This window comes from Acanthopagrus latus, chromosome 17 (assembly GCF_904848185.1).
Source record: "Acanthopagrus latus isolate v.2019 chromosome 17, fAcaLat1.1, whole genome shotgun sequence".
In the NCBI taxonomy this organism is placed as follows: domain Eukaryota; kingdom Metazoa; phylum Chordata; class Actinopteri; order Spariformes; family Sparidae; genus Acanthopagrus; species Acanthopagrus latus.
The window spans coordinates 23,909,142-23,936,163 of record NC_051055.1 but is presented as its reverse complement, the minus strand read 5'-3'; the positions used below and the strand labels follow the sequence as shown (position 1 = coordinate 23,936,163).

Genomic DNA, 27,022 nt, shown 5'->3' with positions numbered 1-27,022 from the left:
CGACAAGTCATTGAACACCATGGGGAAAATTGAAATATTGTCCATCTGCAGCTCTCAGCTTGCGCACATTATGTTTGCTTCTTATTTTGGATTGGAGTCTTTTGTTGGTACAAAATGGCAGTCACTGTGGATGCATCTCTTCGTTTCATACTGAATCAAAGACTGGAAGCAAGCCTCCGCTTTTCTCCAGACGACTTCCTTCCTGAATGATCTGTGCTTGTCATAAAACTCTGCTTCTCCATCAGTAGTCAATTCTCTCTCTGTCTCTCTCTGTCTCTCTGTCTCTCTCTCCACTTTATTTGAGAATGTGGAGTGGGTCAAGTTTCACTGGTGCTTTGCCCTACAAGCTATTGAAGCCATAAGAGCTTTTATGGCAACAGAGACTGAATAAACAACAGAAATCAGGGCTCTTTCTTCACTCATCTGTCTGTTAAAGGCCAGCTGGGACCATCTCCCATCATTGCAAGGATGTCATGAAGCCAATAAGCAATAACCATTCAACTGATTCATACAGTGAAACTTTTAGATTTCTATTTCTGGACTTAAAGAAAAGAGTATGGAGCTTCACATCCTATTGGAAGAGAGTACAGCTGGGAGGATTACTCAGTAAATCACCTGTTTTGATAGTTAACTCATTTTTACATCATTTATATTGTTTCCTATTTATGATATGAAAATATATTATCTTCTGTATATTGTTATATGGCACAAGTGTTAATAATAATATAGTGTTGAGTAATAATAATAGTAATAATTAAGGCTAAATTGATAATTGATTAAGAAAAGAGGAAATGGCATATTAATCACTTGTGAAACAAGTGTTAGCTGCAGCCCGCGAAAAAAGTAATAAAGACAATCAACCCCAACTACACACATCAAACATGAGATCTCGGCAGAAGACAACTTTTCCCGCCTCATGTTTTGTTTGGATTACTGTTGGCAGCACTGTTGCAAAGAAAACTAATCACTTCCATTTTCTTCAGAGTTGCAAATCACAACACAGGAGAAAACTAAAATGTATTCAATCATTCATTCATTCAATCATTTAGTCTTTCATGGAAATTAATCACCAAATTGTATAGTGATAGTGAGTTATATTAGTGAATCAGAATGTGGGAAGATTTTGTTGATGACTTGTGTGAGCCATCTTTTAGGGTTCTAAGTGTCTTGTGATTGTGTTGCCAGGACTGGATTACTGCTCAGCTGTCATGGAGAGGATGTCGTATATCTAAAAATAAGTCCTAGAATAGAGGGGCTTAGGTCACCAAGAACAGGATGCAATGGGATTGTTGCCTCTTGTGTGAAGATTTGCTTTACCAGAATCCCTTTTCTACTGTAGGGGCAGCTCACCGTGTCTGGGTCACATAGTATCTGTGTTGGGACTCAGTTGCACTTTTACTTTTAGAGGCTTAGTGGCAGCCTGTTTGCTGATCTTACATCCACCCAGAAATTGATGCCACTCTTGTTTCAAAAAGGACAGACAGTCTAAGTATGTGGAATTCTTCATCAATGCTAAAAATAAAACAGATGTTCTTCTTTAAGCCATGAACTGAAGCTTTGGCTGGCAGCAGGCTGGCCACAGTGAATAAATGGATGGACAGAGGTCACAATGAGTATTCAAGGAGAAGATGAGTAATACTACAGGACTGAGTTGCCAAGAAGGGAGACTGAAAAGGGGGGGAAGTCATTTAGGGTGCAATCACACCCTTTTGTAAGACAAAACACATCTGACAGTAATGAGCCTCAGCTGCAGTGATCTGGCCCTGCCAACTTGGCATCTCATTAGGTGCCCTCTCCCATGCCACGACCACAGAACTCCAGCACATCTGAGTTTCCTCTATCCTTTCTGCCAAAGTGTTCAGCTTATCTTGCCTTGAAATTTTCCCACATGTTAAAGCCCTCTACCTCTTGAATTAGCAAAGTCAATTCCTCTCTGAAGTGCTAATTCTCCCAATCAAACCTCAATTCTTGACAGATCTGACCCCCCTCAGAAGTAGTAAGGTGAATATGACGTAGATGGATATTTTAGGAAATCTAGTAATGCTGGAGGTGGCTGACTCCTCCTGGGATAAGGGAAGGAAGAAGGAAGGATGAAGTTGAAAGCTCTCGAGGATTGGCACACCATTTCTGGAAGGTCTGAGCGTTACAAGACGTGGGAGCATGACATTTGTTTTGATTTGTGTGGAAATGGAAATGGGATGGTTCTTTGGCAACTTTGGCTCCAGTTGCAACATTACTATCTGAATCACAGAATGGTCTCTCTGTTATCTCCTCCTCATAGCAAAGGGTAACATGTACATTTTGCAGCTGACTCATACATGCCTGGTTTGTCTTGGCAAGAGGGGTTTGCTGTTCTTCCCACCAATGAGCAATAATAAAATATCCATTTGGAGTAATAATGAAGCTATAAAGCCTCCCATACCCACTGACTTGATGTGTTCCTGTGGTTCATTCCCTCTAGGCTTAAAATCTCTGAGCCCAGAGAGATTAAAAACACTGACAGGCACAAACTTAACTAAACGAGCCTATGGCAGAAAAAGTCAAAACCATGTTTCTGGGCGCCTGGGAGTGTGAGTGCAAGTAGGTACGCACTTGTCAGCATATGCATCTGTGCATCAACGTAGTTATTTGCATATTTATTCATGCCGTTTGTGAATTTCGCTGAATTATCACAAGCATTTGTAGGGCCATTCATGCTCTGGTGGCCATCAAAGCTCGGAGTAGTGTTTGTTGTGGCAGTGTGTATGTGATGCATGTGTTCAAATAATTAAACCCTGGGTACTGTCAATCAAAAGATGGTTCAAGATATACTCCCTTCTGGTGATGAGACAGGAGTATTAAAGCACATTCATAAAGGTAGGCAAAATTCATGATCATGCATGTTTTAGTGCGTATACTGGCATGCATACGGATGAACTGCATGTTACATATGAATATATTCACCCCTACAACCTGCCATACACATATATATATTATAGACTATGAGATCGATTCAACGACACCTGATAGAGTCTGATGGGGATTTTCACAAAGGGTATTTTTCCACTTGCAGATAGAGGTGGAACAAATATACTGCAATGTATCGCAATAGGAGGCAAAAGAATTATCCATACACTGGCAGCACTTTGAACCAGGGCTTCCCAACACTACGCCTGCCACGTTTCTAGCAGAGATAAAATAAAAGTAAAATTATTCTTAATTATGTAGGATCCCTCTCTAATTATTTTTTACAAAATCTGAGCAGATTCTGTGAAACGGACACCACAAGTGGTCTCAAGTGTTGTAATGCATGACCCCTTGTCACTGATTAGTCAAGTAGAGTACAAACCACAAGGCAGTTTAACAAGAAAGAAAGTTTTGTATTGTTGAGCCGTGGCAGGTGACCGCTTCTTTAATAAGCTGAAGCTGAGGAGATAAATCAAAAACAAGCCTTGAACCCCAGGGCCGAGTGACGATACATGCTCTAGTTACCATACCACCTTGCTGACCGGACAAAGACAGATAAAGTTTGTTTCTTCTGAGTGAAATAGACCATCACAACCACCTGCCATCTCCATGACAACCAACTTGATGAAAGGACGTCTCATCAGCAGCAACACAGTGACAATTTAAACTGTCCACACCTGAAGGAGTCCTGGAGAGGCGCACATCATTATTTGAGAGATCTCAGAGTAGCAAGCAGCACAGCATCCCTTCACAGTGATGTGAATAACAGTGGCAGTGAGCCTTGATATTCCACTGAACTTCTCAAAACCTTTGAGCGTGTGTCAGAACGGTGCTCATGTGAAATGACACGTAGGTATAAATGGAGCAGAAAACCACAGACATCGTCACTGAGCCCTTTTCCACGACAAAGTGCCAAACATCATGAAAGTAGCATTTGTCTGCAAATGGACTAGGAGAGAAATAAATGTTTATGTGCCAAAAAAAATCGATGTAAAATTGCTGTTTTGTTTCTGTCACATGTCGACCCGAGTTTTTACAAAAAAAACGTTTTCATACTTTTGTCTGAATTGCTGTCTGTACTACTGTCCCCTTCCCTGATGGATCTCTGAATTGTTTTGACATCCTACTCAAATTGTTTTCAAGTAAAGCTAATCACTTGCCGTCTGCATTTGAAATGTTGTGCAGCTGAAATGTGCATATCAAAACGTGTTATTTATAAAAAAAGTAATTCAAATGTTACTGCATTTTGTGAGATTGTCTGTGTTCTGCACCTGCATTCTGCTTGGCAGAATAACAAAAAAAGTCAGAAAAAACAACAGTCCTGGGTGTATAAAAAATGTACTGTGTTCCACTAGGGAAATCCTGAAGGACACTCTGGCTGCTGATGAGGAGTATCACCGAGACAAATGGACCCTGTTTGGGAACGAGCTTGAGAAGGTGGAGATAGACGTGATCAGGAATCAGCATGTGTTACGTACACGTGTCGACACAATGACCCTTCGCAAACAGGTAAAGGTCAATATTTGCTCTCAGGAATAACCTAACAAAAGCAGGGTTATTGTATTTTTCATTAGTTTTTAGTTGTCATTCATTTCATTTTCAATTCCAGAGAGTTCAGCTTTTACAGTTTGAAAATGTTTATTTTCTAATTTAGTTTTTGTTCATTTCAGTATTTGCTTGGTCCAAAGTCTAAAAGTCCAAAGTTGATGGCCTCTGCCACATTCTAATGTCCTTATTTCATCATATAAAAGGAAATTAATTATAGCTTTTCTTACAGGTTTGCCAACAGTATTTTAAACAAGAAGAATTAAGCTTCTTGTGCACTTTAATCAACATATTCTGTAAAAAATGTTTCTATGATTCAGGGTGTCTGACAGTGGAATGTTCAACTGGTGAATGGCAACAAAATTGGAAAGAATTCAAGGACATTTTTAAACTGTAAAATTACAGTGCGAGGCTGTGGCATAAGGTACACTTTATCTATCTAGGACTCAAGTCTGCCACTTTGACAATATTGCCTGTTTTATTGTGCATTTGTAATGCACCTTAAAGATTGCTCTGCTTTAAAAAGCGCAATGTAAATAAAGAGAAATGACTAATTTATTCATTCATTAAGCTCATGAATGTGTTAGCAGCATATACAGAATATGTAGCCATTGTTTCATCATCAATTATATTGCTAATATCTGTCAAACTCTGATGACTCTCCATTATCTACTCAGCAGGATACAACCTCTCTGCTTAATTAGAGTTGTTTTTTGTATGTCTGCTGGACCTAAATTAGTATTTGGCTGTTTGGCTAACAGCAGGCACTTATGGAATATAAACACGACACTTTGAAAAATGTCTCGCAGTTGTGATGACATCCTAGTCTCAAAAAGCATATGCATCACTGCCTCCTTATGGTTGTTATGTTGATAAATTGGACCCGATTCAAGAAAAAAGCTAAGGACATATCCTGTATATTTTTATCTTAGCTAGTTTCAGTCACTTTATTTTTATTTATAGAAACCAAAAAGAGATTTCACACCTTGTTTTACTTTTCAACTTCAAAAAGGACTGCCTTGTATTTAGCTTTGTCAACACAATTCAACTTTCACAGCAGAAGAGGAGATCATTTACTCAAATAAAACTTTCTAAAGTCTTAGGTCTCAGTGAGAACCACCCATGTAAAATAAGATACAACATGTGCTTTGCATATTAGTGCATGCGCTTTCAAAATGAGAACCATAAACTCTGACGGTGTTATGTCATGCCTTACCCACAAAATCCTCAGAATGCCCCTGCAATCAAAATTGTATTAGCCTCTGTTCTGATTGTGGCTAGTTTATCATATGTCAGCAAACTGGTACTTATTTTATGATATGGTAAATATAATTATGTAGACTATCTTCAGCTAACAATTCCAATTTAAAACAATTTCATTTATTTGTAGATAAGTGTTGACATTGCTGTTATTTTATATCTTCAATAAACTACAAAATAATTTGTATTATACTATGTATATGCACTGAAAGGAATACAAAGTGACTGCAATTTTTGATTGGCTGAAGAGAGGATGATTCACACAGTGCAGCTTTTGCACACATTAAGATCGCTAGGTGCATAGAAGAAGACTGAAGGCCAATAAAATCAGGAAATAGACTCCTGCACACTGTCCACTTCACATGCAATTAAGTTTAATGACAATAATGTTTGGGTACGCACACCTTCATCAGGTTATCTTACAAGACAATTGAGGACGCTGTTTTAAGTAGGGTTGTGGACTTGAGTGGCCCATCCAGGCACATCCCTCAAAATCCCATCAAAAACACAAGAGTCCACAACCCTACTTAAGACAGCCTCCCCCATTGTCTTGTAAGATAACCTGATGAAGGTCTAAGTCCCGAAACGTTGTTGTCATCAAACCTAATTGCAAGTGAAGTGGACAGTGTGCGCGCACATCAGTTTCCTGTAGAGAGGATGTTAAAATAAAAACAAGGCTGCATTTGTGACCCGGTTGAACCAACTTCGATATATCAGAGATAAAAAAATATCTATGTTTTTCAGTAATTGGGAGCTGAATATATGCATTTTTTCACTTCTTGTTTACTGTGTTGTTACACCAGTGATTAACCACCATCCAATAATCCAGACTATTTAAAGTTTATTTTTCATGTTTGTGTTCTCAGTTTGTTTTTTCTTCTTTAATAACTTGCGGGGCTGAAGAGAATAAATAAAGTTTACTTGCTTAACTGATACAGAACATATTTATCAGAGCATGACCTTTCATCTTATCTGCAAAATCTGTTTATTTATCATTTCAAAAACTTTGTTTCCCCTGGGTCTCGCCTTGCTCCAGGCAGAAAAGAAGGCATCTGCCCACATGAAGTACCTGGAGCGTCTGAGCCAGAAGGCCCCAGACTTTTCCATCCCTCTGCGGGCTCATACTGTCTGGGAGGGTATGACAGTTAAACTCTCCTGTACCGTCCAGGGCTGTCCACCCCCAAAGGTTACATGGTAAGAACATTTGTCTGATCCCCATTCTTTTTGCCTCCACTTGCCTACAGTCATTCTTTTCTAGAAGTTTCTAGCAAATTACAAACTTCCAAATCTAATAGTTTCTGGGTTGGCTGAAGCGGGTTAGAGCAGAAAAATAAAAATGGCTCAAAGTTCTAACTTTCAGGGAACAACTACACAAGATTTGCAGTAATGTTCACTCCTGATACATCTTACTTTCAGGACAGCAGGTAACAAATATTTTCACAGAGGATTCATTTGTTGATCATTTTCTCAATTAATCAATGAGTGGTTTGGCCTATTAAATGTCAGAAAATGGTTAAAAATTTCGATCAGAATTTCCCAAAGCCAAGACGATGTCCTAAATGAGAAGGAGAAAATAAACTGAAAAATATTTATATTCAAGATGGAATCAGTTAATTTGAGCTTGCTGTGAACAATTCTTCAAACTTATTAATTGATGATTGATGAAAATATTTGTTATGGTTATTAATCATTTAAATTGTTAATTAATGCAGCCTTAATTTTAGCCTATATGAGATCTGAAATGAGTCAACTGATTAGTCATCCAACTACAGTCTAATTAACAAAAAATAGACATAAAAAGATAAATAGTTCATCAATTCTTGACTGTAATCTTTGCTTTTCTCTGTTGGGAGATTGTCATTAGCATTATTTCAACATTTTCTGAACTAGACAAGATACAGTATATCAGTCTCTTGTTATCAAATGGCATTCAATACTAAATTACTGTTAATGTATCTCGCAATGTTAAAGAAAGTATGAAAATATTCTTGGACCCATTCCTTTATCCGGATATGCACCCATAGTTAATGGGGGGTCTATTCTAGGCCCGTGACCAATCCTCCATCCAAGTTTCATGGAAATCCATTCAGCAGTTTTTTGTATTCTATAGACAAACCAACCATCAATCAAATATATACTGGTGAAAACGTAAATCTCTTGGCAGCAGCCATACGTCAAATCATTATTTCATTATTTATTCGTAATGGAGTGAAATATTACTGAATCTGTCATTTGAAGTGTATAGTGTGAGAGGCAAGGAGGAAGGTTAGGTTAGACACCAGTACACGCAGATGTTTGAATATCAAGATAGAATCAAACCCTGTGAGCTGCTGGTAAAAAAACAAGTCATGACTCTATAGTTCTGTGGCCTGAGTTGAATATCACCTTCTGTATTAATATGAAATTAACTGTGCTAATTCAGGCAATGTACTAAACTGTCGACCTTGTTACTTGAGCTGCTGAGAGACGAGCTGAGGAAGAGATTGTGTGTGCTCAGTATTCATAAACCTGAGCTGAGATCCTGATAACCTGAGGCATGTGGGTTTCACCGTCACACATGGGAACCATCGAGCCCAATGAGCTGCAAAAGGGCTCCCCTCTAAGGTGTCTGACACAAAACAGAATCAGAGATCAAAGACCCCCTCTGACTGCTGAAGATTCAGCTAAACCAACATCTGATTAATGAAGGACGTGCATAAGTAATCAGTGAGCAGGGTCATGACCCACCCAAGTGAAGCCTGTTTCTTACTTTTGCTTTGATGTTCAAAAAGCCAAAACTTCTTACACATACTTCTTCTAACTTCCTACTTCAGGTATAAGGACGGTCAGCCGCTGAGAATTTCTGACCAACCATGGAATTACAGTCTTCAACAAAGATTTGGTCTTAACACACTGGAGATTAGAAGGTAGGTCACAAGCTCTAATGGCTAATTAATGCTGAAAATCTCATAACACAGAAAACTATGAATACTTGTGGGTGAGAATAGGAAATTGTGGGGTATGAGATCAAATGTGGCTGTCAATCTGGTGCCATTTTGTAAGTCTGTTCGATTACCTAAATTCAAAAGAATGAAGATAAAATTAAGATTAATTTAATGTCATATGTGAGATTAATTCAACAGCCGTTACGACAGAGTAAAGGATGTTACTGATCAACAAAAGTGCAATAAAAAGCACAGATCTGTAAAACTACGGATTCATTTTTATTTCTGTCCAATTGTCAAGTTATGAACTTCACAAAAACATTAAATTCTTTATCCCCAGGTGCTCTCCAGATGATGCTGGCGAGTATAAAGTGGTAGTCAAGAGTCCCTTGGGTGAAGCTATGACGTTTGGAACTCTTGTGGTGAATTGTGAGTAGTTTCCTGTTTCATATCGCCACCACCTTTCTGGGAACCATTATGGATAAAACAAATAAGGGATACAATGACTGGAATACAACAGTGTAGTCTCAGGCTCTAAAATGGCAATGGGGCACTGAGATAATGAATAGGATATCAGTAAAGGAAATCTAAGATGTTGGATTAAAAGCAATTAAACCAATCCAATGAGCAATTGCGTTGCAGAATTCTCATGATATGAAGGCTTTTCAAATCTTATGCACAAAACTTGACACGAGATATGAAGTCAGTGAAATCTCAGCAAAACATGAAGACCAACAAACCAGCCAAGCTTATAGACTGTTAAACGTCAAGGAATAACCTAAATAAGGCAGGTGATCAAGGGCACTGATCAAACCGAAAATCAAATGACAGAATACACTACTACAAGCACAGGAGCAACACAGCACAGGGAGCAAAACACTGCAAGTCCTAATGTCATACACAGTTCAACACCACTGAAGGCAGCAATGTTGACAAAAATCAAAAAGATAGAGAGAGAGAGTCAGTACTCACCGTGCTGAATCTGCTCTAGATATCCACCAGTCATCATTTATGCTCTTGATGTTGAGTTGGTCGCTCTGTGTGGTTGGCAGGGAGGCCATCTCTTTGACAAAGTGAGGCTCCCCCTTGTTTGGTGAAAATGATCTTAAGTTGTTCCGTAGGGACATGAATATGTAGCATAAATCTTGACAGTATTTCCAACCGGTCTTTGTCCTAAGTTAACGTTATATCATCACAGATGGGCGCTTTTAATTTGTATACACACAGTCTCTTAAAAGTCTCTAAAGTGGGGGCACAAGCATACTTTTCCTCATGGAAGATTAGCGGGCAGCACCTGTCCGACGGGTCCAACATCCGTTAACGTTAGCCGCTAAAGTGTTAGCTTGCTGGGCATCCGTTCGACTGCTTCTCCCCAACTTTGCCACTCCCCTCCGGCCAAATTTACTTCGTCGTCTTACCTCCTTACTGCTGGGTGTCATCTTTGTGTCAGGAGAAGAAATAAATCAAAACTGATATAAGTAACTGAAATTCTATATTTAGCTTGCTAACTTTGGTTTAGTTAGCCATTAAGTGAAACAGAGCTAGCAAAGCTTGCGCGTGACCAACTAACTGAAGTCCCGCCCCCTAGTTTGGTTCACAGCTGTTGCTTAGCAACTTACTCAGTAAATAATGACTTTCCGAAAATGGTGGACGATTTTAAAGTTGCTGCATTTCAGTCACATTCCACTGAAACAAGAAAGGGGTACGTTAGTAAATAAATAAATTCATATTTTTAAGGTGTTCCCATGAAATACAGTTGCTCCTGTAGGTATGAGCCAATAAGGGTTTATTCTATTGAATTGGTTAGCTAAGTAAGCCATAATCTTACTTGAAAAGCTAACTGCATAAAAAAATAACTTAGCTAATACAATTTTACAATAAAACGAGTTATTATGGAAAACTGTGGCAGGCCCACACTGAAGAAAGTGCGCATCTACACATGGACAAAAGACTGGTGCTCATGACAGCAAGGGATGTGCCATAAACACAAAGGTCTGTATGAGCTATAATGTTAGCTAGTCAAGTTAGCTAGCCTTTCGTCCATTATTAACTCCCTGCACACTTCCTCCTCTACTGTAATATGGTATAGTTCAGTAGAGATTAAATATTCCCACATAAAACTGCTCTCAGCATTTGGTTGTCTCCCAGAGGGCACTGACAAGTTTATTTTAACTATGAAATGTCACTGCATGTAGGACTCACAGGTCTTAAATCTCACTGTCAGATTTAAAGGATCTCAATCAAAATGTTTTAGAGCCTATGGTTGAAATGTGAATATCAGCTGATTTATTCAAGTCTGATTTTTGAAATTTCAAATATTAATATTGGCACTTGATTCAGAATCCATGACAGGTCTAACCATAAAATAAGAATTCCATTTTTTTTCTCTCTCTGTGGGGAACACACATTCATTAGTACCACGTTTGCTGATGCTGTCATGACCAAATTTGATCGCACATCAACACCTCCATCCCCCTACTGCCTCCAATCTTGCCATTGGTCAGGTCATATGTAAAGGGACTGATTTCTGTTTTGGATTCCAGTTTCTCATTTACTTTCCCATGCACAGTGCAGTTTTCCATCCCTAAAATGCCAGTTTCTATTTAAATTTCATATTTGGACAAGCATCAACACCAGGCTAAAATCATCAGAAAAACAGATCTCAGAGCGGCATTCATGCATAATGTATTACACCGAGGACAGTGGGTGTAGTGTTGAGTAATAGTCAAACATCTACAGTGAGCATCATTGCCTTACAGCACTGTGACAGAAACATTCACAATGTTTCCCATTGTGACCCACTCTTTCTTCTCGGTACCTTGTGGTAAAGTTCCCTTACATTGTGGATCAGTTATATGGTCAGGGCTTTAATGAGCCACTTCAAGGCTTCTCCTTGCCACTTACGTTTCACAGGCTTTCTCGGGTTGTTAAAAATAGGTTAAAGGGAATATTAGATGTGACTTGCGTAAATGTAGCCTTGCCAGGTTTGATTTTTATGATGTGTCTTTGTATGTCGTACTTCTATATTTAACAATATCTTCCTGTGTTTCTGTCTCCATTCTCCCCCTCCCTGTATTCCTCCAATCTGTCCTGCTCTGCCACCCTGCAATTCAGCATATCAAGGAGCGCTGGCTGGTTCAGAGCACTCGCAGACCCCAGGTAAGTTTCGCGCCAGGGCCTAATGAAAAGTGTCCCCTTTCATTTTCTCTGTCAACCTTTGAAGTTCTTCCCTCCACCGGTAAACGAGGGAGGGCTGGGTGGCTTTGAAGACAGTGACACAACTCTCTGCTCTGCTGTGCATGCTGCACCTCATGAAGAAAGATATGGATGGACTGAAAGCGAGCAGTGGTTTAACAGCGTTTGTTTGTCATGGGGGTTTATGTGTCTGTGTGGACATCCATGTCCGTGGATGTCCAGGAGTAAGAAAGGGTATTTATTGGATAGTTGCTGTAGGGACAGAAAGACTTGCCTCCAATTGAGCAGGACCGACAGTCATGTATATTTCATATCAGGGACAGCAGGGGATTTATACTGTTTTGCTCCAAGCTGTGGAGCATCTCATATTGGCTTTGGCACTCTTTGGCCTAGATTAGCCTCCACCATGTCAGCTGTCATCACTAGAGAGGAAAAACAGCACTGTCCCTTTATTCAAATGCCTAAAATACCCTGTCTAAGTTTTTTCCAAAAAGAGCCGCTTGTGGCAATGCATGACAAGACAGAAGTACCATGACAATGTTTCAGTCTGGCAAAATGTCTTAAGGAAGAGGTCAGGGTCAATGGATGGCTCAGGAATGTAGCTGTGAAAGGGGATACTACTGTCACCATGTCATTCCAACTGTCGGCATTAATTTCTTTTGGCCATGGACACAATATATTAAATGGGCACTATGAAACTTCTGTGTTGCACTGGAAGCCAAAACCTCCACAAAAACATCCACAGTCCAGCAGCTTCAAACAAATTGTCTGCAGGCTTGTATAGACGACTGAGATACACGTGGAATGTCTCATTTTTCACATCCAGTTCCAATCTGCTCACTTATGGCCAATAAAAAATTGTCACAGATGGTCACAAATAGAGCTGCATTAAGTGATGCAAATACGGTTTCTTTGGGAGGTAATTCCAAATGACATAACTTGTTGTTTACTACCCTCTCACTTTATCTCAGAACACATCAGGGAGATTTTATCAAGCAAAAAAAAGCTCAGGGTTGTTTTTCAAATCTTTTTAAATCTTCAGTGTTGCAACCTTGGTTTTGTGTCAGTAGCTTTAGCTATCCTTCCTGTCAGATGATTATAAATATTGTACTCACCAAATTTATTTTTTAGATGTTGGAAAGCAGAGACTGTTAGAGGCTGCTTTACAACAGGGAAAACACGCAAGTAATCAGACAATATAAGTTCACCTTTGACACATATCAAAACCACCAGAAATAAAAATGAAGGGGAACCTTTAAAGTTGAATCCTAGTCTTGCAGATACACATTCTGGTTCTTCTTGGAGAAATTAAATGAATGTATTGAATGCACAATTTGTGTGCATTATCTTATTTGGACACCAGGCAGTGGCTCACATAAAATGCCACTTATGTTACCTGCCATATTGGTTAGCTGTGCAAAGCTATGACTTCCCAGGTTTGTCCAAAAATGAATTAAGGTGACTGTTTAATCTAAGATTCGGCCTCAAGTTGTTTGTAATGAATTAAAATGAATTATGGAACTTGCAGACAGAAATGAGATACCTTCACACATTAATGCATACATAAAAGCTGTACACTAAGTGTGTCTGGTTTTGCAGAAAAAAAATATGATTAAAACATTAAAGTCCTTAAAATGGCAGCTTTTCCTCTTTCCTCATTAAAATTTCCACATGATGTGAACTTGGAAATATTTCTTTTTTCATATCAAGAGTTTAACTGTTTGACAGAAGTTGTCTACCACTTCACTGTAAAATCCATTCTCAGCGTATGTGCCCTTGAAGCTCCAAGTTTCCTCCTGAGATAAATCATAAGTGTAGGCCTGCTTCTTTAAATCAGATTTTCAATGAGCATAGAGAAAATTTACACCTCCAGCACTGACTGTGAAAACAGCCTTCCAGTGTCAAACTCTGCACATACATCACTCTCCAGAGGGAAGCTCAAACATTCAATGGTTAGAACAAGAAGAAAAACACATTTTTGACTGGAGAGGGATTTTTAGTATAACAGACTGATCTGTTCCATTTGATTTATTTTCCTTTTAGATGTTTTAAAGAGATAAAACTAAAGTCATCTTCTCAGGACAAACGTATATACAGATTACCATTCCACAGTTTTCTTTTGTATCCTACTACTGACTTTCACCAGTACCTTGCAAATGCATCCACTGCTTCTGCAGAGGTATTATGTAGTTGCAATACAATACAATGCATTCCCCACACACTTACAAATTAAGTGTCAATCATTTTGAATGAAGCTCTATCAGCATGTAATGGCATCAGGGGCCTGCTTGCTGCGCGAATGTGCTGAAGAATTGCATTCTGCCATTTTCATGTAACTGATGCTTGATTATCTCATGTGGGGAAGATCATATTTTTCCAGAATGAACCACTCAATAACAAAAAGCACAACTGTGGTGAATTTACAATAATCATCATTGCACTGAAGGAGGCATAGGTTTGAATGATAGGGAAAAAATATCTAAGCCGTGTGTTTGGTGAAGCTGCTCACATTTCTGTGGTAGCCTGGATGTCTTAGTGGAACAGGATCATTATAAGAAACATGTCTCTCTCTGACTCATCCAGGAGGATGGGATTTGTCAAGACCTCATGGCACACATGTCTCACAATTCCAGAGTATGTTCCTTCAGTGGTTTGACAAGTAAGAGAACTGTAGCTGATGGAATAACTTATCAGAAAAAAGTTCTGTTGTTGTTTCCTCCAGGGGATGCCAACTGACTGAGCAATGTCTCTTTGATGAAGCAGAGGGTCTTTGTCTATAATGGCCATGCAAGTCTTCATAAGATGGTCTTGTTAGTAAATTAAGACCCTCTGGGTTGAACTTGTGAGAGCTACCTTGCAGAAAAAAATTCTAAACTGAAGTCTTAGCACGAACGTAGTCAGTGTTAGACAGAAGCTTTTTTGACCAGGTTTGGCAACAGAGCTGTGTAGATGACCTCTTGTTTCTTATCATCGGGATTCATCATATTTCTTCCTGCTTGCCAGCTACCTCCTTCACATCCTCATGCATCTCTCCTTTGTAGCAATCCAAAGGAGGTCTGCGCAGTTTTACAGTGCTTCTTCAACCCAAGCTGATCAAATCTGTAATTTTTGCTTCAGTAAGGCTGTGTCTGGGGTGGACCTACTTTACAAAATACATTTTATCTTTGCCCAGCAACAGTGAGGAAAAAACATAATGTGTATATTGATGAAATGTATTTCTCTGGTTTCTATTTTTATTTTGAAATCCTTCTTTTTGCTATTCTTCTAGCTAGTTTTCCCCTTATTTACTCCTCTTGACTTTCATGTACTTCCACATGTTCTCCTGACCCACACTTTATCATTCCTCTCTTACCTTTGTCCTCCTCCATCTGTACTCTAGCCTTAAATCTTGAGCCAGAAGCCCAGTTTGACACCATCTTCCCTCCAACATGGGTGAAGGAGGGTAATGACCTCACTCTGCAGTGTACCTTCACCTCAGCTCTGCTGCCTTTTCAGCAGGATGTCAGCTGGTTCAGAGATGGTAAGTGCTGTTAAAGATGAGTCATGTGAGCCTGGTGTTTGCCAATTTATATTTGTGGTAGAGGTTAGTGAATGTTTTTTTCATTTTCTAGGCATTCAGCTGCATCAGGCGAGCACTGTGGACATTAAGACAGTCGATAACAAGGCCTCCATCACTTTAAGGGCTGCACACAAGGAGCATGAAGGAGTTTACACTATCCGACTGAGGACCCGGAATGAGAACAAGGAGCACAGTGCTTTTGTCTATGTCAGCGGTGAGAGCCAGCATGAATCTGGTTTTGATTTTAATACAGTACCTGACTTGTGCCTTTTACTAATCATGTGGAACTTTTAAAGGTGCAATTATCAAATGATTTATGAAACACCAGGTTGTTTATATTTGTGATAAAATGTATTCTTATATCTTTTAGAACAAAAATGTTTCAGATGAGTGTAAAGAGAGAGGTCAACCTGTAGAGCTTTTTATACATCTAGATGTATTTTGGGTGAGTTGCTGATTTTTTGAGATACCAGAGCTGTCTTCTGTCTTTCAAATATAATAGAACTAGATGCCACTTGGCTTGGGGCACTCAAAATGCCAAAAAATGCATTTGAAACTCAACAGCGATGTCTCTTTCTCGTAATTTTCAAACGATTATCCACAGACTTTCTTTGTGAGCAGTTTAGTGTAAGAACTATTCTCTTTCTGCCAGCCATATCTTATATAACTTTACCTAGCTTAGTTTGTTAGCCTCTCATCTATAAGCAGATGCAAACTTTGTATATGATAGATATAAACAAATCCACTGTATTAATCGGATAATGGAGGTTGCTCAGTTGTCATGGAGATTAAAGAGCCACACTTAGGTCACAACTTAGAAAACTCCTCCAAAAATACCACAGTGTCTCTAAAACAAGCTGCGTTTCAAGTGATGCTTCATTATGAAATCATCCATTCAGTTTTTTAAAAAAGTCTGACAAGATCTTGCAAGTGACCTTGCGTCTCTTGTATACAAAAATACCATTGTTTTTGAGGATGGAATCATCGTTTGTTGTCCCAAGCTCGATAAATGGTGTTTTGACTGAAACCTTCACTCAAAACACTATTTGTATTCGCCAGATTTTGATTCAACTTCTGTTTCCTGTCAGCAGACCACCCTGATTCATACAGAAAAATTGCACCATCAATCAAAATGTTCTGCAGTCAAAGCCTTGTTAACTTTGTTCAGTAAAACTATTCATTCTTCCCAGACTGCTATTTTCTCTCATACATTGTTTGCAGCATGCAAATAAACCAGACAACAACTCCCACTTGACTCATCAGACATTTGAAATGTGTCTGGGCAGCTCTGTAAGGAGCCTTGGCACATGTGTGTGTTTCAATATAATACCAGTACTTACTCACGCATGAACTGCACCTAAACTGCTGTCACAGTATAACATGTGCTGAATCATTCATGAACTTAGTGTGCACATACACCAAAACAATTCACACACTTGTACGCCAACACTTTAATACAAGGATTAATCTTCCTGCAAAGCATCCTTAAGATTTTGGCTCAGGTCTCTCTCTCTCTCTCTCTCTCTCTCTCTCTCTCTCTCTCTCTCTCTCTCTCTCTCTCTCTCTCTCTCTCTCTTTGTAAGGAGCTTGATCTTGAGCAGAGCTTGAGGTACTAATTAGTGAATCAGCAAACTTCCCTGCATGTGGGTTTTCTCCCGCATTCAGCAGTCATATTTGCATTACAAATATGCATTACAGGAGAGCAAAAACAAAGAGAGAGGAGGCGGAGAGGGAGGAAAGGAGGTGAGGTTATACATTTAAAACAGAAAAGAGATGTGCTTGATGTTGGCTTGAGTCTTTTGTTGAAAAATATATATTCCTAGCCTCAAGAAAAGGTTTGGGAGCATGTCACATCCAATCATTTCAATCCGCTTTGCATAATTACCTCATTACTTCTTCTCCCTTCTCTTTCCTCATCTCATCTGTTGGTTATGATTGTATATGTATATTGAGTAACATGTGTTAATCTGTTATATCCTGCAGCCTTAGCCATCACTTTTTGCTTGCTGCCTCAATAATATGTGGATGTCACGAGCTGGAAAACCTTGAATACTTGCACAATATGACATTTTCCTAACATCATCCGTTCTTGTTTTCTTATTTCATCATCCTCCTCTCTTACTTGTTTCCCTCTGCTACACATCTTATGTGTCAGATTCCTCATCTAACTTATTTTCCAACCAAAGTACTTCCTCAGTCTCTCCTTCTCCTTCCTCTAATCAGCTCTCTCCTCTTCATGCTGCAGATGCATCAGCTGTGGTGCTGGGAGGCCCCGCCTCTCCTCTGGCCGTCCAGGTATCTGATGTCAACAGGGACTACATCTTCCTGACCTGGCAGCCACCCAGTGCTGATGGATCCACACCTGTGGAGGGTTATTATGTAGAAAAGTGAGGACTTGAAAAGGTGTAAACAGCCTTACCACAAGGTCCATTTAGCAGCTGTTTAAAATTCTTCTGAGTATTCCAAGTGCTTCACTTCTTCACTTCCCCAGCAATTGGGTCCAATTATTGAGCTCGTTAAGCATGAGAATATGTATCGCAAAAGTCCCATTTTATACATTTATCATTTAGGTGTTCATACAGACATTCAATAACAGAAAGCATCTTTTAAGAAATTGCTGTCTTCTGTAACGACTGACAGAAGTTTGGATGAGCAGAGAAATTGGACATAAAAATAGTAAATGATTAGTTCACTATCTCTTAATCTGACGATTATACACCCAATTTACTGATTAATCGTGTGGTGTGCAAATTCAAAATAGTGAAAAATGACCCCAAGCTACTTAATTGTGTGCAATAAGTTGGCTAATAACTGAAAGATATTTACTTTTTTTACTTTTAAGACAAAGAAAAGCAGCATATTATCCAAAGTGAGAAGCTGGTACCAGAGTTAATTTGGCGTTTTTGATTGTAAGAACAACTAAAAAGATTACATCAATTGACAAAATAGGTGCTGATTAATTGTCTGTCGATCTACTTACCCAGCAATCAAAATCTGTTGATTTAATTTAGAATCACTTGTTTTCAACCTCATTATAGTTAATTTCATCACTTGATTAATATTTGTAGTATCGTCAGATTACCAATTATCAGAAAATACACGTCTTTTGATTGCTTCATCACTAAGTGTTCCCATGAAGCCGAAGCAATAAGACTATACGGCTAAACCTCATCTTGTTCTGGTGCTGCTGGTGGGGAAATTGGATAAAGATGGTGGCGGTTGCGGCCAGCAGTGAGGTTCCATCCATTTGGCAGAGTTCACATGAGATGGATGGTGTGCTTGGTAATTATCAGCCCTCAACACTATGTTAACATCAGAGTCAAAGACTCCCGCAGGAGAACAGGTGCCGCACTTATCACCAACACCGATCAATCAGGATTGACCTGTATATGTGTGTGTATGTATGTGTGCTTGTGTCTCTGTGTTTGTAGAGAGACAAAGCATGTTCATTTGTGCGCTAGTGCGTAACACACGTTTGTGTGTGTGCGACTGTGTGCTTTTGCATACAACTGTCTTTATTCACTGTGGAAGATACAGCTCCTGAATGTTATTGGCTGTCGGGTGAGGAGAGGAAAATGTAAGATACTTTGCAGTTCCCTAGCAACGTCCTTATGGTTAGAAAACTGCACTCTTTTCTGCCTTTATTTTGTTTGTAAGAGATAGCAGTTTGTTATCAATGTTGTGTTCTCTAAGCTCATCTTCTACTTTAAAAATATATTTTATTGTGTTTTGAAGCACATTATTTTCACATGGTAGTCCCTGGTCACAATTATAGGTCCTGATGGGGTGTTTACTGACAGGGTAATATGCTCTGAAATAGTTTTTATAATGTTACACCCTGAAGACTGCACATTATGTTGTTCAGATTTATGCATTTGGCACTTTGTTTTCCTTTTATTCAAAGTCTTTGTTTTCTCTCCCTCTCAGATATGACGTTAGTGAGGGTGCGTGGGTACGCTGCAATGTGCATATGCAGAAAGTGTGCCACTACCCAGTGTTTGGGCTGAAGGAAGGAACTCTGTACCAGTTCAGGGTTCGTGCTGTTAACAAGGCAGGGGCAGGACGCCCTTCTAAGGCCACTGAACCTGTCCTCACTACAGACCCGCTGGAACACACCAGGACCATGGGTAACACACAGTCAAATTGCCATTAAAATGTGTAAAATATTACCACAGCTAGAGAAAACACTAATTGGTGACAAGCTCAAAGAAACCCCAGCTGAGCTGTTATGTACAGTTTTAACAAGCTTTGGTTGTGTTTTGTGGTTTGAATGTTAAAATAGACCAACCACAGGATTTTGTGAGAGACATGTGAGAGAGAGTGAAGCCACTTATAAATCCCTATGCTGACCATGAGCTCTCAAGAAATCTCTGAATTTATGTGGTATCATTATCATTATCATTATCATCATTATGTGTGCATGTCAGCATGTGAGTGCAGGGAATTCCCCTAATCAATAAGAAAGTTAAAGGCAGTTGAAAGCAGGTTTGCTGAGCTGATGTCCTCCTCAGCACTGTCCTAATGGTGTACTGACTGAAATTCAGACAAAGCCGCCACACAGTAACTAGCCCCCCTGTAATGCTACTCCTCTTTTTATCCTGTTTGTAGTAGTAGTAGTGTATTAATGGCCTGTTGTTAATTGATTTCCCACGCGTAGGTCCGTTTAGCATCGATGGTGCAGCATCACTCACAAAAACTCTCCTATAAATAACTTCGCACTTGCTTTATTTGTAAAAAGCAATGGTAAGTGAACTCGCACCTACATAGTGCTTTTCCAGTTGGCTGACCACTCAAAGCGCTTTACAACACTTGCTACATTCACCCATTCACACATTGATGGCAGAGGCTGCCGACATGCAGCTCAGCTCAGCCAACGAACTAGCAACCTTCCAATCACAGGACAACCCACTAGGCATTGTTTTTGCAGAGGTAGAATTGTGCCTGGAAATGAAAAAAAGCAGTATTTCAGATCTTTTTTTTTTTTTTTTTTAACAGTTTTTCATGAGCCTATTTCTGTGAAGTATTCTTTTAACATTACAAGAATTTATTAATTAGGGCTGTGCAATTAAAAATTATCAACAAGGCATATTGAAGAAACATTTTTTTTTATGAAAGTAAACTATGTGACAAAAAAGCATTATAATGAAGCATTATGCCCTGGCCTACAAATCTTGTTCTCCAGATGTAAGAAAATATGTTTGTATGGTATACATCCCAACAAATGTCACCTCATCATGATTTTCAGAGGTTTCTTTTTTCAGTGAAAGTGAAAGTTGTGATGCAAAAATGATCATTCAAGTGCCAAAAAAATAAATAAATAAATAAATAAAAAGCATCTTCCGTAATAGCCCATTGAAGAATGATTTATATCACATGATTGGATATGGAGTGGAGCACCAGGTTTTTGCCGAGGAAGAAAAATGCCTTGAAATAAAAAAGATTGTATTTCTGGTTCAGCTTTTAACAGTCCATTATCAGTCTAACTCGCCAGTGTGCTCCTAGAACAACAGAGCTAATAATGTATGGAAGTGTTATTGATTCCCTTAGTCTGAACTTAATGATCCAAGTTACTGGTAATTTGTTGGGCCACCATGAGCCACCAGGACAGCTTTAATTCTCTATGACATTAATTCTCATTGAAGTCTCTGGAACTGGACAAGAGCGCTCTTCCAAGAGATATTTGTTGTTTTGATGATGGTGATGACGCTGTCAAACACGTCACTCCAAAGGTGTAGGTGATCAATTTCAGTTGATTTCTGTTGACTGTAAAGGTCATAGCTTCTAATTCACCCCCTTTTTTCTACTCATCAGACCATTCATTTAACACGTCGTCATGGATCTGCTTTTGTCTGCAAGGCCTGCACTGCTCTGCCCCTAATCGGCTGCATGCATTGTTTTTTTTTGTTTTTTTGAGTGTTTGGCCTGGACTATCACAATCTATCACAATTACAACCAAGAAATCCAAACTGTGATTTCTTCTCCTAATTTTGAAATGTCATTTAGACTAGAAGCAGACCTGAAGTAGCCTATTACTTTCACCAATTGCACCATTTAAAACACAGCGTTGCTTTAATTTAAAGCAACCCCTCCTGCTTCCTGATGAAAAAAAGCATCTGCATTCATTATCTTTCTTCACTCGTTAATTCTTTTTTTTCTCTTTAATTTGTTTGCATCTGCCACTACAAAGAGCATCAGTTATGTGTTAGCAACTCACTCCTGCTTTTAATTCACCTCATCTGCCTCGGTTGTTACACCCGCAAAGTTATCAGCACTACCAGGGAAAACAGATGTAGGTGTGTAGCTGTGGATCTCATTTAATGCAGCCTGAATGTTCTGCAGTCAACTCTGAACAGCTTCTTGATGGCATCCTAGAGCGGGACACTTTGTTTCCTGCAAGATTTCTTGTTAGGCGTTTAGGTTTTGTTGAAAACTCTATATAGTGGAGGTACGATAACAATTGAATGAGACATAACATAGAGTAGAGCACGCGTGTGTGTGTGTGTGTGTGTGTGTGTGTGTGTGTGTGTGTGTGTGTGTGTGAGTGTGTATGTGTGTGTGTGTGTGTGTGTGTGTGTGTGTGTGTGTGTGTGTGTGTGTGAGTGTGTATGTGTTAGGGGGGAGACAGATGGACTCTGGTCAGATGCTGTGGATCGTTAAACACAGATGAAGGACAGACAGAAGGTTGACTTGCCTCCAGCCTGTTCTCCATCCTTCCATGTCGCTCTCTCTCACCTCTTTGTGTCTCTCTGGCTCTTACCAGTGGCTGCACCTCTAACATTAACACTAATAGTGTTATCATGGGCTCTCATATAACTTCATTACCCTGATGTGACTTCCTTCTTTATTCCCTCAATGCCCCCAACCTCCCTCTCCTTCTGCTTTCTACCCCCTTCTCAGTGGTCAAAGTAGACAGAGGAAGGACGATCACCATTACTAAAGACGATCTTGAAGGTGAGAATGTTGTATTTTTAGTTCACCAAGTGTGATTTTGTCATAAAAAGATTCCATTTGAACATTTTCATGCCTGGTTTCAAACAGCATCTATGTTTTACTAGCACACAGGGCGCTGCCTCCTCGCCTGTGGTCCGCCCCGGGCTTGTGGCTTAATGCATCTTCATATTATTTTGAACAACGAGCCGCAGTAATTGTATGGCTGAGGCAATGAGCATTTGTTCCATTTACAGAAGTGAAAAGAATGAACAGTCCCTGGCCGTGTCCTGGTAAATGCACATAATGGCCCGAGGTGGCATGAATGCCTGTGAAGAGGGCTGATAACCTTGGCAATGTAACTCACAGACAGAGAGAGATAAAATGAGAAGAGGTGGAGGCACCCAGATAATAAATGTAGCAGAGGATGTTTAGAAGAGACATGCATGAGTATTTGTTTGTGTGCAGCTATTTTCCAAGTTAATCAAATGATTTACATCCAAGAAAATCTCGTGAGATGACTCTTCCATTTAACATTTGGACTGATGTTGCAATGTGAATAATTTCACCCACATACTCAGTTCCAAATCCAGAAAGCAAAAAAACAAATATACAGGCAACAAAACTAACAACAGCAAAAACAGAGAACAAATCATAAAACCAAAGGGAACAAAATCAGGATCACCGGGAACACACAATGATCAGGGGAACAGGCACAAGGACAACAAATGAACCAACGAACACTGGGGGGGGAAACACAGGCTTTAATACACAAGAATTGATTAACAAATGAAACATGGATGTACATGGCGGGAAAATAGACAAACACAGGAAGTGGAAAGTAAAGCATGACACATTGATAAACTACAAAATTAAACAGGAAACTGAAACATCTAAACCAAAAACCAAAACAATGACAAATGGTTGATGATAGATATATGTGCCATAAACATGAACACTAAACAGGAAAATATTTATATGCACTTTCTTGCCAAAACTCACATGATAAGACAGATTTCATTCTCATGTTAGTTTGTTAGATATTGAGCTAAAGGCGCCAAATATCTAGACTTGCCCACTCTTGCAAACACAAGTAGACTCAAGAGAAAAAAAGAACTTGTTATGAAAGTCTGAATTTACTGAACTTACTGAAATAAAATGTGACTAATATCCAACCATATTTGTGTTGTTATTATATTAGCCATGGCCATGAAAGCTCAACATGATGATGTTTTTCATGGTATGTACGACTCCACATCTGCAGAGGGTTTGGGTTGGATTGGATACCTGAATATCTGTATGCATTAGACCTTGTTTACCTTGTTAAATTAGCACATAAACAGGAATGTGAAGACGACAAGTTGTGGGACTTACCTTCTGGAACTGTTTATTTATTTATGCAAAGCTAGGTTAATTACCTCCTGGCCCCAGCTTCGTACTTAATGCACAGACATGTGAGTCTTATTGATTTTCTCATCTCACTCAGGCAGAGGCATACTACCAACTATATACCTTTATATATAAAATATTTGAAAGAATCATTAGGTCAACAAAATATTTGATATTGTTGTGTTTTTGTCAGGTTTCATTTATATGCTTTTCCATCAGCATGATCAGTTGAATTAAGGTCAGGCAGGTAGATATCCCCTTGATTATATAATTGTTCTGCAGTAAATCCACTTTTTACTCGATTTCGATGAGAACCACTACCACACTTTTGGCACTCTACCCTCATAGTCATGGATTCAATTCAAGTCCGTGCTTGAGTACAGAGTGACAACAATGAAAAATGTTTCACAACTTACAGACTACACTATGCACCCTCGCGCCCACACACAGACTTACTATGTCTCTTGTTTCACTTTGCTCTCTTTGGTCTGGAGAGCCTCTCTGATCCACACTGCAGCTCTGGGACTCTTCAAGGGATACAAACAGTGAGACAAGACTTACAGAGAGACAGACAGGCAATCTAAACACTTCCATAGTCCTTGAATCACTTGGAGTGTCACTGAAAGTGTGCTGACTCAGGCCATCTCACTATGTTATCTGGCATACTTATGCATCAGGAATGGGGGTGAAATTGGGGCGGCGAGGTAAATCTCTCCCATTGTGTGTTTTACTCAAAATCACCAGATAAAGCATTACATTTCCTGATGCAAACATTTTTAACAAAAACGCAGTGTCTCAGCCAGCACTTTTTGGATTCCTGAATAATTCTCGCTGACCTTGTTCTTACTTCTTTCTTCGTCCTCCTCTTTTTCATCCTCCTCCTCTCTTGCTCTGCAGGTCAGGTCAAAGCTCCTTTCCCTCCCACTAATGTCCACGCCTGCGAGGTGAGCGACACCTACGTGGTGCTGAGCTGGACTGAACCTGAACCCAGAGGCAGGGAGCCGCTCACCTTCTACGTGGAGCGGGTCAGTCTTAACTCCCACACTCACACTCTCTTGCAGAGACACAAATGTTCATTACAATAACTCTTGGGATCTCTGCTGAATACAGTTATCCACTTGCCCCTCACCTAAATCTACCCTCCCTCCTCCTAAAAGGCCGCATCCAAGTTTTTGTTAAATTGTCTACAAATCACTTTACTGCAGAACACTTTCCAACATAGGCGGTAAGTCTATAGATTGATTCCTTGCCTCCAAGGCAGACTTTGGTTTTAGATCATGTCAGTGCTGCAAGAAATCAGCTTGCAGAGACTTGAGACTGGCTCAGAATAGCTAATCCATCACATCCATATCCATCCATTTTTGGGGGGGAAGTTATATTATTGTTTGATGGTAAGAAAGTTTGGGAAAGCATGAAAAGTTTCAGAGCCCTGCTGGTGCACTGAAGGAAGCTCTGACATCTCTGGCTGCTAACTTTAAGCTATTCTGTCATAAAGAAAGATCTCTGCTGAATCTCAGACCTTGGTACATCAACAAATAGATCTTTAAACATCACTGTACAACTTTCAGACTGACAAATTTTTCAGCATTATCTTGGTGAAGGTTCATGGCAGTCATCACAGGTTCGGTATGTCTGGAGGGAGGGGAATTTAAATCAATGGTCTGCGGTGCTGATCGAAGACCTTTTTGTTGTTTATCCAAAAAACTTTATTCAGTTTTTCCTCAAAACTCCACTGCAGAGATTTGAGTTCACATCATACTAGCTGAATGATTGAGATGAGACGGTTTTAAAATACTTATCGCTCACGCTTGCTTTACTGCAAAATTGGAACCAAAAGCAGGCTTCTTAAATTAAATCTATAAAGCAAGTTTTAGGTCTGTGCAAGTTCATCTTCATAATGTATTGAAGTGACTAATGGCATCTTTGAAAGTGGGGGATTAGTCAAAGAATTAATGGTAAAAATGGGCAGCAATTACAGAAAAGATACATTATTTTTAGTTTAAGCTCCTGTAATAAATTTTTCTGTGTTAAACAATTTGTTCGATGGGTATGTGTGATGTAAAAAGTGTTCGCTCATAGTGACAAACTGACTGATTTCAAGCTCTCCTCAGCTTTTTCTATCAGCTTATCATTGTTTTCATTTTAGAAAACTTTACATAAATAGTAAAAAAAAAAAAAAAAACAGTCACAAATATCAGCTAATCATGGTTTGAAATCTCAGTGGAGGATGTAAGAAGACTGTTTGAGGGCAGTTTGTAGTTATATTTGTCATGTTGCCAGATTTTGAATAAATGCTATATTTCTTCTTTAAAATGAAAAGGCTGTTTTTTTCTTTACCTTTTGCCCCTAATTATAAGTGATGAGCAAGTAAATGAACTCACTGTGGAGCTTTTTGGTCTCCGTCAGTATTTAAGACAAGAAAACAAACATCCTCACCTGCATACACACACCTACAAAGAGATATTCACAGGTAATCACTATGATATGTCCATATACACAACTATCAGATATATTCAAACGCAAACCACATTTGCAATTAGTAAAACATTTGCATCCACTGAACACTGGGATCAATGTTTTCAGTTGCAAAGACTCTGAAAACATTGTTTTAATTTGGAACGTGACCCAAATTAACATCAGACTCCTGACCACAGTGCTATTCAAAAAGACAGGAGAAGGAAACACACACACGCACACACACACACACACACACACATCTACCACTGTGGTGTCAGTTTAAGTGGGCATTTGTGGACTCATTAAAAGCAAACAGACCTTGATGTTGCTCCTTCATGGCATGTACTTAAGCATTAGGGGTTTGACTTGCTTACTTGCATACTTAAAAGTTTCTTCATTTTCTAACTTGTCTTCAAAACTACCTGGTTCTGATAACTAAAATGACTTTTACTAATTCTAGTTTTAACTTGTCAAGCAATGTTTCATAATACATTAAAGGAAATGTCTATTAAAGAAAATCCAGTTAAGTTAGTTAGTTTTTTCCTCCCTGACACATGACTCAAAGTTCAAAAGGATCCCAAAATATTACAGGTTCCCAGCATATCACAATAAATGGCCTCAGCTCTGCAATATCAACCCCAAAATCCAGTAGCTCCAATAATCGGGAACACTGCCACAGGAAATAGATTTTTATTCAATTTTTATACATTACCAGGGTAATAAAACTGTCAAATCTGTCAAAGGCATCTGAAATTGCTTAAACTCTGCTGCTTCACGTCCGCTTATATAATGAGGGGAGCCTTCAAATATACCTTTCGCC

General features: G+C 39.2%; 1 protein-coding gene and 1 long non-coding RNA gene across 12 annotated transcripts in view; one reads left to right on the top strand and one right to left on the bottom strand.

The window, feature by feature from the left end:
• The window catches only part of LOC119005997, a 131,509-nt gene extending 121,234 nt beyond the window's left edge, over positions 1–10,275 (bottom strand). For all 8 annotated transcript variants that reach the window (XR_005070641.1, XR_005070639.1, XR_005070638.1 and 5 more), the window contains exon 1: positions 9,648–10,275. This is a non-coding gene — a long non-coding RNA (uncharacterized LOC119005997). The remainder of the gene's footprint in view (positions 1–9,647) is intronic.
• myom3 (myomesin 3) overlaps positions 1–27,022 on the top strand; it is a 61,205-nt gene that overhangs the window by 11,852 nt on the left and 22,331 nt on the right. For 3 of the 4 annotated variants that reach the window (XR_005070634.1, XR_005070636.1, XM_037074247.1), the window contains exons 4-14: positions 4,302–4,455; positions 6,788–6,945; positions 8,565–8,657; positions 9,016–9,104; positions 11,790–11,834; positions 15,250–15,390; positions 15,482–15,643; positions 17,675–17,816; positions 19,357–19,556; positions 22,327–22,380; positions 24,643–24,770. Coding sequence is in view for 1 of the 4 variants with exons in the window: in XM_037074247.1 (XP_036930142.1) it covers positions 4,302–4,455; positions 6,788–6,945; positions 8,565–8,657; positions 9,016–9,104; positions 11,790–11,834; positions 15,250–15,390; positions 15,482–15,643; positions 17,675–17,816; positions 19,357–19,556; positions 22,327–22,380; positions 24,643–24,770 (1,366 nt within the window). In the remaining 3 variants the exon portion in view is untranslated. Of the gene's footprint in view, positions 1–4,301; positions 4,456–6,787; positions 6,946–8,293; positions 8,356–8,564; positions 8,658–9,015; positions 9,105–11,789; positions 11,835–15,249; positions 15,391–15,481; positions 15,644–17,674; positions 17,817–19,356; positions 19,557–22,326; positions 22,381–24,642; positions 24,771–27,022 lie in introns of those variants that run through there. The other variant, XR_005070635.1, reaches the window with a different exon arrangement.